The sequence below is a fragment of the Aricia agestis genome, chromosome 3 (genome assembly GCF_905147365.1).
Source record: "Aricia agestis chromosome 3, ilAriAges1.1, whole genome shotgun sequence".
Taxonomy (NCBI): domain Eukaryota; kingdom Metazoa; phylum Arthropoda; class Insecta; order Lepidoptera; family Lycaenidae; genus Aricia; species Aricia agestis.
The window spans coordinates 16,426,183-16,438,679 of NC_056408.1; the positions used below are offsets into that span (position 1 = coordinate 16,426,183).

At 37.3% G+C, this 12,497-nt stretch overlaps 2 protein-coding genes and 1 long non-coding RNA gene across 4 annotated transcripts in view; 1 reads left to right on the plus strand and 2 right to left on the minus strand.

The window, feature by feature from the left end:
* LOC121725651 (sorting nexin-7-like) overlaps nucleotides 1-12,497 on the plus strand; it is a 147,598-nt gene that overhangs the window by 53,166 nt on the left and 81,935 nt on the right. The gene's annotated exons all lie outside the window — the stretch shown is intronic.
* LOC121725655 lies at nucleotides 177-1,676 on the minus strand. Its single transcript, XR_006035416.1, has 3 exons — nucleotides 1,488-1,676; nucleotides 473-851; nucleotides 177-358 (listed from the first exon to the last, which is right to left on the minus strand). It is a non-coding gene; the product is annotated as an uncharacterized LOC121725655 (long non-coding RNA).
* Nucleotides 7,274-12,292, minus strand: LOC121725654. Of its 2 annotated transcripts, none has more exons than XM_042112688.1 (8): nucleotides 12,187-12,292; nucleotides 11,651-11,848; nucleotides 11,312-11,479; nucleotides 11,127-11,180; nucleotides 9,825-9,881; nucleotides 9,175-9,401; nucleotides 8,891-9,050; nucleotides 7,274-8,083 (listed from the first exon to the last, which is right to left on the minus strand). In XM_042112688.1, the coding sequence occupies exons 2-8, from the start codon at nucleotides 11,844-11,846 to the stop codon at nucleotides 7,935-7,937; spliced, it is 1,011 nt and encodes a 336-aa protein (XP_041968622.1). In that variant the 5' UTR covers nucleotides 11,847-11,848; nucleotides 12,187-12,292; the 3' UTR covers nucleotides 7,274-7,934. The 2 variants fall into 2 exon arrangements, with proteins under 2 accessions (XP_041968622.1, XP_041968623.1); XM_042112689.1 differs by lacking the exon at nucleotides 12,187-12,292 and adding an exon at nucleotides 12,007-12,096.

The window sequence follows — 12,497 nt, forward strand, 5'->3', positions numbered from 1 at the left end:
TATACTAAACCTCACTTAAGTGGAATAAACATTAACCATTTTTGTACAATGGGTTTTCAAAAAAATGGAGTTTATTGTCGTAAACCTTACGTTCTAAAAAATAAAACTGCATTATTAACTCAAACCCCGATTTTATGTGGAATGGAACACCAATGCCAAACAGCAGCCATATATCATCTGAGCATGATTGCAATCTTTTTTATAGATTTCAATGACATCGTTCCATTTGGATATTTTGCCATTATAATTTATATTTTTGGTGAGAAAATTGTTTCGTACACCTTTTAAAAGGTGCGGTGGGTCAAATATAATACAAATGTACTTAAAATAACGTGTTCACTTATTATGATGACGCCATCTGTAAATAAAACTTTAATTAAACTTTTGTATACTGACTATAGTTCTTATAGTGTTTTAATAATTCTTCTCAATAGTGAAAAATGAAAATATTAGGTACGTAACCAAAACTTACCAGTTACACGGTTACGAGTTTTTATTTGCACCCGTCTAGTATCCCATTGTAGAGCTTTCAATGCAGAGCAAAAAGCTGTTCCTTGGTCACAAATAACTGCCAGTGGGAACAGTCCACAACTTATTACTTCACTGACCACTTTCTTTATAATCACTTTCAACTTTGCAGCCGATGTTGCACCTTTACAAAAGTAAAAAGCCACTGGCTGTTGCCATTTCTGCAAGAGCGTGATCAGCAAAGCCCTCTACGGTTTCTTCATCCAATTGGACTAAACCTGTAATTTTATCTTTATTTTTATCATAATGAAGACCTCTGCTTCTAATGCAACTTCATCGAAGATGATAGAGCAGTATTTTTTATTAGCATCCCAATTGCCAACCTGATAATAGAAAAAAATATATTACTAAGTTTACTTAGAAACTATATTATGGATTTTTCAATCATGAGTTTTATTAGTAACTAGCTTTTGTCCGCGGCTTCGCTTACGTGTAATTCGAAAATCGCGTAAAAATACGAATATTTTGGGAACATGATGTTTTTCCAAGACCAGTTGGACTAAACCTGTAATTTTATCTTTATTTTTATCATAATGAAGACCTCTGCTTCCAATGCAACTTCATCGAAGATGATAGAGCAGTGTTTTTTATTAGCATCCCAAGTGCCAACAATTACTAAGTAAAGAACTAAGAAGATACATGGAAACCATATTTTGAATTTTTCAATCATGAGTTTTATTAGTGATTAGCTTTTGTCCGCGGCTTCGCTTACGTGGAATTCGAAAATCGCGTAAAAATACGAATATTTTGGGAACATGATGTTTTTCCAAGACCAAAAGTAGCCTATGTTACTTTCCATCCTTTCAACTAAGTATGCCCAAAATCAAGTCGATTGGTTGGTTAATTGCTTTGTTAGGGCGTGAAGGAAGGACAAACAAACAATCACACTTTCCCATGTATAATATTAGTATTTGATACATGTAAAAATATACCTCTTCTTTGACATGCTAAAAATATACCTCTTCTTTGACAGCTTCAAAAATTTGAGGATTGATTCCAGCTTTAATGTCTCAATTTGCTACCAACTTATTCAGTGTGGTTTATGAAGGAAGAATATATTTTTTTTTTGTAAAAATCTATTAACTTCTTGGACTTTGTTTCATCATGAAAAGTCCAATATTTTTTTCCTCCAATGTAACTCTTCATCCCTTTTTGAAGTAAAATACAGTCCTTAGGTGTTATAATTTTAAGAAAAATCTTATCGTCTGCGTACATTAGATACTTCAAGTTTTTTATGTAAGATCCAGTGGCGAAGGGTGAATATTTTCGGAAGTCGGAGCCGGAGTAAAAAATCTACTTACCGAAACGCTCAGCACTGATGTTCAACAATGTTCGAGTTTCAAGTTTCATAATGATGCCTTTTAAAAATGCCTTCTGAGTTAAGTTGTATGCGTGACGGCACATGCGGTCATTCAAAATTAAGTTAGGAAAACGAAGTTTCCTTCGACAGCAAATAATCTGTCAGACAACAATCTATCTGAATTAATGCCATATTTTCCCGATTACGTCAGCTGTACGAGTCACAATTAACAAATCACAATACAAATTAATTTAAATTCGCGACACTGCTCTCTTCTTAACGCTAAAACAAATAACATTCGACATTCGACAACACTGTTTTGTGTTGTTGACAACAAGTTGTTTACAAACACTCATCCGCCATTTAACTCATAACAATTTTACTTTATGACTCATCTTTCTCGCTCGCACTTGTGCGTTGCTAATTAACCTTTCTACGCAATAACTCGTCGAGTATCGGCTTACTTCACCCAAACTACTCCTTGACTATCACACACTTTTTCCCCTAGTTTTTGTTATTTGCCTTCTTTTTTTCCTTTAAAATTTCCCTTTAAAATATATTTTTTTGTAATTAAAATAAATATTTTAATTACATTATTAACATATTTATTACAAGTTGTTACAATGCGTCATAAACCGGATCAGTTTATCTGGGCACTAGGTATCGCACAAAACATACGATTTGCTTTTGAATAGACTACTATTTTTTAAAGACTTCCAGCCACGACCACCCTCGCGTCTATGCGTGCCTATATAGATCCCATAGTGGTGACCCCGAGACGGACCGACTCTTGGAGCACCTGCAAGCTGCTTCAGATTTTGTGCAGCAGCACATCCCATCCGCAGAGATCATAATACTTGGTCACTTTAATGCCCACCACGCCGACTGGCTCAATTCCAGTAAAACTGATCATGCAGGGAGATCTGTCTGCAACTTTGCCCTTGCGAACGACTTGACACAACTGGTTACTACGCCTACGCGAATCCCAGATGTGGATGGTCAGAATCCCTCCTTGTTGGACCTCCTGCTGACTTCAAATCCTGACGGCTACCAAATTTTTTCAAAAGTTCATCGGATCATTGCCTTGTTAGGAGTTCTGTGCCACTTACGACGGTGTTAAGACAGCGTGCTGTTAAATGCCGTCGTGTGTGGCACTACAAGTCAGCAGACTGGGATGGGATGCGGTCGTTTTTTGCATCCTATCCTTGGAGGCACGTGTGCTTTTCGCCGGATGATCCCGACAACACTGCCAACTCTGTTGCTGATGTGGTGATACAGGGGATGGAACTTTTCATTCCGTCCTCTATAGTGCCAACTGGCGGCAGATTTCGTCCCTGGTTTGGTTCATCCCCCAAAAAAGCTTCTCGCCGAAAGCAGGAGGCTTACCAATCCTGAGCCAACGCAGTGTCTGCTCGGGATTTAAATACCAGCACATATAAAAAGAAGTACAACCTTGCCTCTAGGTCCCTCAAGAAAGAGATTACTCGGGCAAAGCAACAGCACGTCAATAGAATTGGCAAGAGACTTGAGCGCCTCCCCTCGGGAACCCGTGCATTCTGGTCTCTGGCCAAAGCCATTGAAGGAAATTTCTGCAAGCCAACCCTACCATCCCTATACGTAGGAAATGGATCGCTGGCCCAGGACGCAAAAGACAAAGCCGATCTTTTGGGCAAGCTCTTTGCGTCAAACTCGACCCTGGATGACGGGGGGCAGAAACCGCCGACCATACCGCGATGTACGAGCATCATGTCGGATATTCGGTTTCATTAGCGCTCAGTGCGAAAAGCCCTCCGTTCCCTTGATATCCAAAAGTCGAGTGGGCCTGACGGAATCCTGCCTATTGTATTGAAAAAGTGTGCTCCAGAGTTTGCTCCGGTCTTGACGCGTCTTTTTCGGCTCTCTTATTCCACTGGCATCGTCCCGGCTTCCTGGAAGACAGCCTTGGTGCACCCGATCCCCAAAAAAGGTGATCGCACAAATCCTTCCAACTACAGACCAATCGCTATAACCTCTCTCTTCTCGAAGATAATGGAATCCATTATCAATAGCCAGCCTCTTCGATACTTGGACGGCCAGGGATTACTAAACGACAAACAATACGGGTTCCGTAAGGGTCGCTCGGCTGGTGATCTCTTGGCGTACCTGACTCATCGTTGGGCTCAGGCAATTGAGTCGAAGGGAGAGGCATTGGCTGTTAGTTTGGACATTGTGAAGGCCTTTGATCGGGTTTGGCATAAAGCGCTGCTATCAAAGCTTCCATCATACGGGCTCCCCGAGAAATTATGTAAGTGGGTCACTAGCTTCTTAGCAGACAGAAGCACAAAGGTCGTAGTTGACGGCGAATGCTCGGAAACTCAGTCTGTTGATGCTGGTGTCCCTCAGGGCTGTGTGCTATCGCCTACTCTATTCATACTGCATATCAATGACATGTTACAGACCAACGGCATTCATTGCTATGCAGATGATAGTACAGCTGATGCTGTATATACCGGCTCCCCCAATATTTCTCGGCAAAATGTCACTGAGAGTCGAAACGAAATAGAAATAGAAATCATTTATTTGCTGAAATAAGGTACAATCCCTAATAGCACATTTACATTGGTCCATGGTTGGGCCTCGGTTATTGGCTCGGTTGGCCAACAGTTAGATTTGGCACACCTGATTGCAAAGCAGCCAACGATGGCGGCCAACGATGGCCTAATGGTTGGCCCATCATTGTTTTCTTTTGTTGGGCCTACGTAGCATTTTATGAAGGTAGTTTGTTGGGCCTGCCGCATGGTTGGCCAACAGTTAGATTTGGCACACCTGATTGCAAAGCAGCCAACAATGGGCCAACATAAAGGCCGTCAAAAGGCCTACGGTTGGTATATTTCATGCTTACTTGTGTAGGACCAACATTGTTAGGTTAACGTAGGGCCTACTGGATAGTCCCACGTAGGGCCTACTAGATAATATGGTTCGTTGGGCCTACTAGATATGGTTCTACGTTGGGCCTACTGGACAGTCCCACGTAGGGCCTACTATATATGGTTCTACGTTGGGCCTACTGGATAGTCCCACGTAGGGCCTACTAGATATGGTTCTACGTTGGGCCTACTAGATATGGTTCTACGTTGGGCCTACTGGACAGTCCCAAATAGGGCCTACTAGATATGGTTCTACGTTGGGCCTACTGGATAGTCCCACGTAGGGCCTACTAGATATGGTTCTACGTTGGGCCTACTGGATAGTCCCACGTAGGGCCTACTAGATATGGTTCCACGTTGGGCCTACTGGATAGTCCCACGTAGGGCCTACTAGATATGGTTCCACGTTGGGCTTACTCTGTATAGTCCCACGTAGGGCCTACTAGATATGGTTTAACGAAGGGCCAACTGAAAATTAATATGTGTAAGGCCAACATTGTTCATTGACGTAGGGCCTATCGAAGAAATTGTATGTAGGGCTAACGTAATGCTAATAATGTGGGGCCAACTTTATGTTCAGAACCATATTCCCACTGCAGGTTAAGGGTTGGATCATAATACCGGACATTGCTGTCATCCCATACAAAATGCTGTGGTCCGGTATTGTGCTCTGTATTGTAACCCAACCTTTAACCTGCAGTGAGGCTATGGTTCTGAAAATAAAGTTGGCCCCACATTATAAGCATTACGTTAGTCCTACATACAATTAAAGAGAAAGTAAATAAATTGACAAAATGCTTCATTACGAATTAAATTAATAGTCGATTGACAATACAACTTGGCCTCACACATAAACAAATGTATTTAAAAAAAATATATATAATGGTTACAGTAATTTATTTGAATTATTATGCCTAAGTATAAAAACTTCGAAGTCATAAACTACAATTAAACCAAGTAGACATACTAAACAAATAGTGGCCAAAGGAATAATTTCCTCTGACGCCTAGAGATATAAAGGCACTGAAGATAGGACAGGCATAAACAAAATATTATCTCTTATTTGCAACTGGTCAATGAAAGTGACCCTAGCATAATACCTTTTTAGCCAGACAGGAGACAAATGAACAAACTGATACAGCAGAAAGTAAGCAAGAGATTGCAATGTTGATGCATTACAATCTCTTGCTGCATGGTGTTGCATCACTAACCGTATTGTTAGTGGTGCAACACCATGCTAACGAAAGGGAAACAGATGAATTGTTCGTCATTATTGAAACTGGGCAGTAGTAAACATTTTCTACTTATATCAGAAGGACTAAGATTCACGCTTTGTACGCAATTACTGACCATATATATACCCAACTTGCTGCTATGAATGGGTTCTTTGTAAAAGTCAGTTTTGTTTACAAAGCAGTTGCACCTCAAAGTATAGGAACTTACATCAGTTTCCACAATAGATTTAACAATAACAATATCACCATTTGAAGTAACAAAACAGGAATCTCTTTGTGAGGTACCAATAACGTAATCATTGTAATGTATTTTTCTTATCTGTCCATTTTGTTCTTTAATAGGTTTTCTTTTAGTAATATTCTTTTTTTCAGAGTTACAATTCTCACCCATTCTTTTAGCAACCTGCTCTAATGGCATGTTATTACCACGAACCATGTTCTTTATTTTAGACATAAAATTCTCAAAGGGAAATGCCGAAAAGTTATCAAGATGGCCAAAGTTATATGCGTCATCTGCCAAATGGAGCAGATTGTGGACGTTATATACAAGAAATTCGTTGCTGTACAAATCTGACATGTATAGAACAAAACAATGTAGCAAGTCGCCGGCGTACTGTCGCCATTCATCATGTTTACAAATATTTGCAGTGCATAATATGTAAATTGCACAGTGCAATAAAAGAAAATGCGCGTACAGTGTTTTGCTTAACACACCACGTAAAACAACAGGGCCTAAATACAAAATGAAAGCTCTGAACTCCGTAGCTTTCCAATATTTGAACATATTGATAGGTCTAGGACGTCTGGAAAATTCAGTGGGATATTTATCCCGTATCTCCCGTAAACGTTCTGATATTTCGCCTATTTTCGAAGCAGGCATTCTGCATTTTTTTGGTCCATTTTCTAACCAACACCTTATCAGTTTTTTTACAACCCCCAGACACACCAAGTGCATGTAATCTAAAGGTACTTGGGTTATTAACCCTACATCAAGTTCAGATAGTATACTTTTTGATTGCTGGTGCTCGTCGCCATACAATTGATTTGAAAATCCAATTGTATAACCAAACAGTCCTCCCCAGATATGTACCTTCTTGCTCGCATTTCTCACACCCATACAGTGAGTTGAATGACTTAATACTTTTCAAAAAAGATCGCGCTGGTGCATCTGCTATTATGCAACTCACTCGGAAGTTATAATGTTGTCCATTAACAACCAACCCATGCTTTTCTAAATGGAGAAATTCATCGACAAAAGGTCTAAGATAATCATTGGCATCGTTAGGTTTTGAAAAGCCATAATAAATTCCTACAATAATTGGTTCTTTATCAATGGACTGATCTAAAATGCTTAAAATAGGCCAAAATGAATTGCTGCTACTGGAATGCACTGGTAAACCATCAACATTAAGAGTTATAGTTATGTAAAAAGTACTTCCAAATTGTGACAGTTTTCTTTGCATCAGAGGATAGTAATTTGAACATAAACCAGCAGAAGCTCTTTTTTTTAACTGATTTTCAAGCCCAAAATACACATACGAGCCTCCTGCACATTGGACAACATTAATACTCCTTGGTGTCTGTAACAAAACGCGAGCATCTTTTGGCAAACTTGGATGGTATACTTGCAATCCTTCCAGTAGATGATTGAGTGCGGAGTGTGAAATATTGTACCGTTTAGACCAAGAAACTAGAAATGATTTTAAAACACTGTCATTTGTGTCAAACAGAAGGGGACTGTTTGGCAAATTAACATTGATAGTGACGTCATCGTCACTGTCACCGAGCATATTATTTGTATAGTTTGATTCACGAGTAAAATTACTGTTACCGACATCTACAGTATATGGTTGATTAGGTGGACTAGTTTCCCCACTGAGCCCGTTTAACTCTACCGATATTTCTTGTATCTTTAAGGCTAAATGTCTTTTCTTATTTCTAGTTGACAGCCCTGTGTAACGTTGATTATTGCTGGATAGAAGTTGGCTCAATTGTCCTGCGTCTGCTTTCTCGACCTCCATCTCTATCTTTGGAGAAGCGGAACCAGTTGCTAACCACGGTCTTTATCTCGTTTTCTGTAGCCGTTTCGGCGACTTTGTGCCGACGGAGAGCTTCTAAAATAACAAATTTATCGATTTTAGACGCGCTTTTATCCTACTATACCCTATTTTATTTAACATTAGAGAGTTACAAACTTAAATAATTAACTGTAAAAACAAGTTAGCTCTACAACCTTGCTTTTTGCAAATACTGTCGACGTCACCGCGATTGAATACCTCTTTTAAGGAAAGCAAATAAAGTTTGTATAACTTTTCTAATGTTAAAAAAACGAAGTTTAGATAACATTACAAAATGTGACTTTAGTCGCATTTGGTCCACTACAAAAAAAATTTGGTCCACTTCTCATTTGGTTAACTTTTGTTTAATATTTTTTATAAGACCTGTCATGGCATTCAAGGATGCAAAGAAAAGAAATTGAAATTAAAGACAAACGGTATTGCGGGTTGTACAGATGTGGACTCACAGGTGCAAATACAAGAAATTTATATTAGAGAAATTACACGGTTACATACACAACAGACCAACCGCAACCAGATAAGTCACAGGAGAATTTTCATTAAAACAAATATTTTTATTTGTGATTATCATAATCATAGTTAGAATTAAAATATTTTTGTAGTTATACATATAAATAGAATAACTAAAAAATATACTTATTTTTAGCTGTTACTCTTTCACAGATTGTCATGAGTCATTACAAATCAACCAAAACCAAATGTCCTTCAAATAAAAAAATTATACATACAATATTTAACCAAAAAATTAATACATATATGTTAGCAGAGTTAGAAAGGTAACCTGTTATTTAAACTTTATATAGGTAGTTATATTACTTACGTTTTTAGAAGAGGCTTACTTACCAGTAACAACTTTAATTAAAAGGTGATCTTGTAGCTTATGTTTTCCATTTTTGCCTGACCAATTACAGATTTCCGCAAGTTTGTTTGAAAACAGTTTTTCAAGAATCCTCCTTAATATTGCTGATGTTTTGTTACCGCCTACATAGCTCAAGTGGTTAACCTACAACAAAATATTTTGCACATAGTGCTTGCACATACATACATTCCAGACAGCCAAAAGATAAATAGCGTAATAGGTACTGCCTAGTGTAGTCAGTCATTATAAAAATAATTAATAAGCTTACAAGTAGCATGTAATTTTCGTCCACTGTTAGCCAGACATCAATCTTTTTAATCTCTTCGATCTGGGTGCATGGTAAATTGACTCCTTCTGGCAGGGACAGGGCTTGATAACCAACAGCTACAGCCGTCGCAGTTGCTCCAGAGCGTAGTCTTTCCAATATTTCTTTTTGGTTTAATTGCAGTTCCTTGATGCCTTCCTCGAGTTTGGCAAGGTGTCGAGCAATCACAGCTAAAATTGTGAAAAATATCGATTAACATTACCTACTGATAAAGCTTATATCTATCTATCTATGTGACTATTTGTAACTACACAATATGCCAACGAGTTAATGGCGGTTAGGGATTAAGGTAGGGTTAGATGTTTTATAAAATTATTAATACCATATTTTAGAGCTCCTGGTCTCTCTAAAATAAGGCGCTTTCCCTACTAATATTATAAATAAAATTATTATATATAAATAAATAAAGTAGGGAAAGCGAACAGCTGAACCAATTTTGATGAAATTTGGTATCGAGATAGTTTGGCACTCAGGGATAAAAAGAGGCTATTTTTACTGGTGTCCATGGTGTTAATGTAAAAGGGTTTCTATGCGGCCGAAGTCACGAGCAACAAGAGAGACCTCATGTAATGTCTTATTAAATTAATGCTCACCATTTGATGCAACCACAGAAGATGTCGAAATATCTGAAGTTTGTCGTACAAGTACACCTGGAAATTGATGTGGTGTTGTTAAGTGTTATGCAGATAATAAATCCATTATTTTCATTCTTATAAAAAAACTACAAAAACAACAATCTATTTCCCCATACAATGAAACCGGTAACAGGTTTACCTTAAACTAATTCAACAACATTTCTAAGAAACAGGTCAAATAATTAAACAAATAAAAAGTTTCCCATACAAAAGTCACACAAAATATAATCACGTGACTGCAGGACTATATTTTGTGTGACATTTTGTATGGCAGACTCAATCACCAGTTTTAGTATGTTTACATTTTTTAAACACCTTTTAGAGAGCGAGAGAGAGAAGCTAAGGATCGGTGTTAGTTGTGTTTTAGTAATGGTTAAGTTAATGAATGAGCCCAAACCAATTTTGTAAGTACATTGAGCAAACATGATTTCATTTCAGTATGTTTACATTTTTTAAACACCTTTTAGAGAGCGAGAGAGAGAAGGTAAGGATCGGTGTTAGTTGTGTTTTAGTAATGGTTAAGTTAATGAATGAGCCCAAACCAATTTTGTAAGTACATTGAGCAAACATGATTTCAATCTAAAGTAAACACACTATATTATACGTGCACATACCCAGATGGAAGTTTACTCGCAATTTATTTAAATTTGTAAATAATGCCGGCTTCAAAGAATCGTTGTATCTTTGTCATTGTAGGGCGCAGATCTAAAAGGTCATACAATACAGAGGTGACAATTTCCCCAACCCTCATAGGACAGGGACACAGCACAGCTCAGTCATCTGTATCAGTACCAAATTATTTCAATCATTGCCTTCTTTTGGCTAAGAGGAGGTAATTTTCAATCAACGGCAATAATATGATATTAAGTATATTAATTGATTGATCAGTAGCTATCTATTTATTTGATAAAAATACAAAATAACTTCAAAAGTCGTCACACCTTGGCAACTACTCCTATTGGCAGTTACTCCTATTTCTACACTTTCAGCATGAAAAATAGTGTGTTCCTGCATGTAATTTTGTTTTCCTTTGGATTGGGAATATATAAACCTTTCCACTCCTAGATAATTAAACAAATTTATATTCAGGTTCAATTATGAACCTGAATAGTACTATTAAAAACTTTAACTACGTGTGACTATTATTAAAATACCTACTTTTTTAAATACTAAAAGTATCATCAAAATAGAGATGATGCAATATGAATGAACTGGTACTGTGTCATCATCCAACCACTAATATAAATTATCAATGCTTGCCTGTGTTATCCATCTCTGCCTCAGTCTCCTCCGCTATTTGTTTTCTGCCGGGCTCTGTAACAAATAAACATGTACTTAACTAGTTTTCCCAATCAGTGCTTCATTATGTAGATGGGGCACAATAGGGGAAATTAATGTTCCCTCTATTGAACACTGATATACTAGATATCAACAAAAATACTTGCCTTTTGGTGGTTTTGGAAAATTCATTCCATGGCCATCATCTTCTTCTTCACTGGATACTGACAGATATCTTGTAGTTTTTTTGTGTTTTCTTTTTAGCTCAATGTCTAGTTCTACTTCGGAATTAAGTTCGGCTTCTTTACATTTCTTTCTAGCACTGAGAAGGTCATCTAAAATCATACGAATAAAACATATTTTATTTCATGGAAAATCTATAATAGAAATGGAAGCAGAGCTAGGTACCTACTGTGTCTGTTTGCCTGCTTACTTATCCAAAGGTAGGTATTTGGGACTTTAGAAAACTCCCTTACATACCTAGTATCATTACATTACTGACTTACCAGTTACATAAAAAATGCGTCGAATTCCAAAAACATTCCACGTGTCATCATCTAAAATTGTGCCCGTAAGACATTTCTTGATCTTTTCGGAATTTTTAAATGGAGGCCAAGCACTATGTTTCTTAGTGGGTGAAATCCAAGACGAGCGCACAATAGCGACGCTGTCATCCTCACTAAATTCAACGACGCTATACATTTCTGAAATGAGTAAACCAATTACCTAACCTAGTAGGTACCTATCTATCTTGGGAAATGAACGTAAATCGGGCTATTACAATGATTAATATGATATATTATATAATATTATTGTATTGACTACCCCGTAAGTATAATACTTATTTCAGTTAGGTCCTTACATAAGTTTTTGAGGTTTTGTCATGATTTTGTTAGAAAATTTTAAAGAACATGGCGGTTCGGCGTCCCCCGCCTTAGCGTCTCTCTTTCACTACCTACTTTCTTTCCTAGTACAATAATCTCTCTTTGTTTGATACACACTGTAAACGTAGCTAATCTTAAAAATATTACTGTCTACTTACTTTAGGAATAGATATTCCGTTTTTTATCCTCTTGAAACCATGAAATTACAGGTATTTTCTTTTCTGCATCCAAACACTACGAGCACAAAATAGAAAGAATGCTAACGCTAGGCTTGGGTAAAAAAAAATATATATATCAAAATATCGATATTTTTTCAGAAAATAATCGATATATTATATCGGCGATTTTTTATTCTTTTATATATCGATTTTCGATATTTATTTTCGGATATCAAAAACGATATTATTTCGCTTCGAATTTTCATTTTTTTTTATATAATTTTTGAGATTGCCAACTATACAGGGTGCAA

Excerpts from the sequence above, each read along its gene's own strand:
- LOC121725654 (XM_042112688.1), bottom strand. The coding sequence starts at position 11,846 with ATGTATAGCGTCGTTGAATTTAGTGAGGATGACAGCGTCGCTATTGTG. Across the intron at positions 9,882-11,126 it reads GGCAGAGATGGATAACACAG|GTGTACTTGTACGACAAACT; the intron begins GCAAGCATTGAT and ends ATCAATTTCCAG. Across the intron at positions 9,051-9,174 it reads ACGAAAATTACATGCTACTT|GTTAACCACTTGAGCTATGT; the intron begins GTAAGCTTATTA and ends ATTTTGTTGTAG.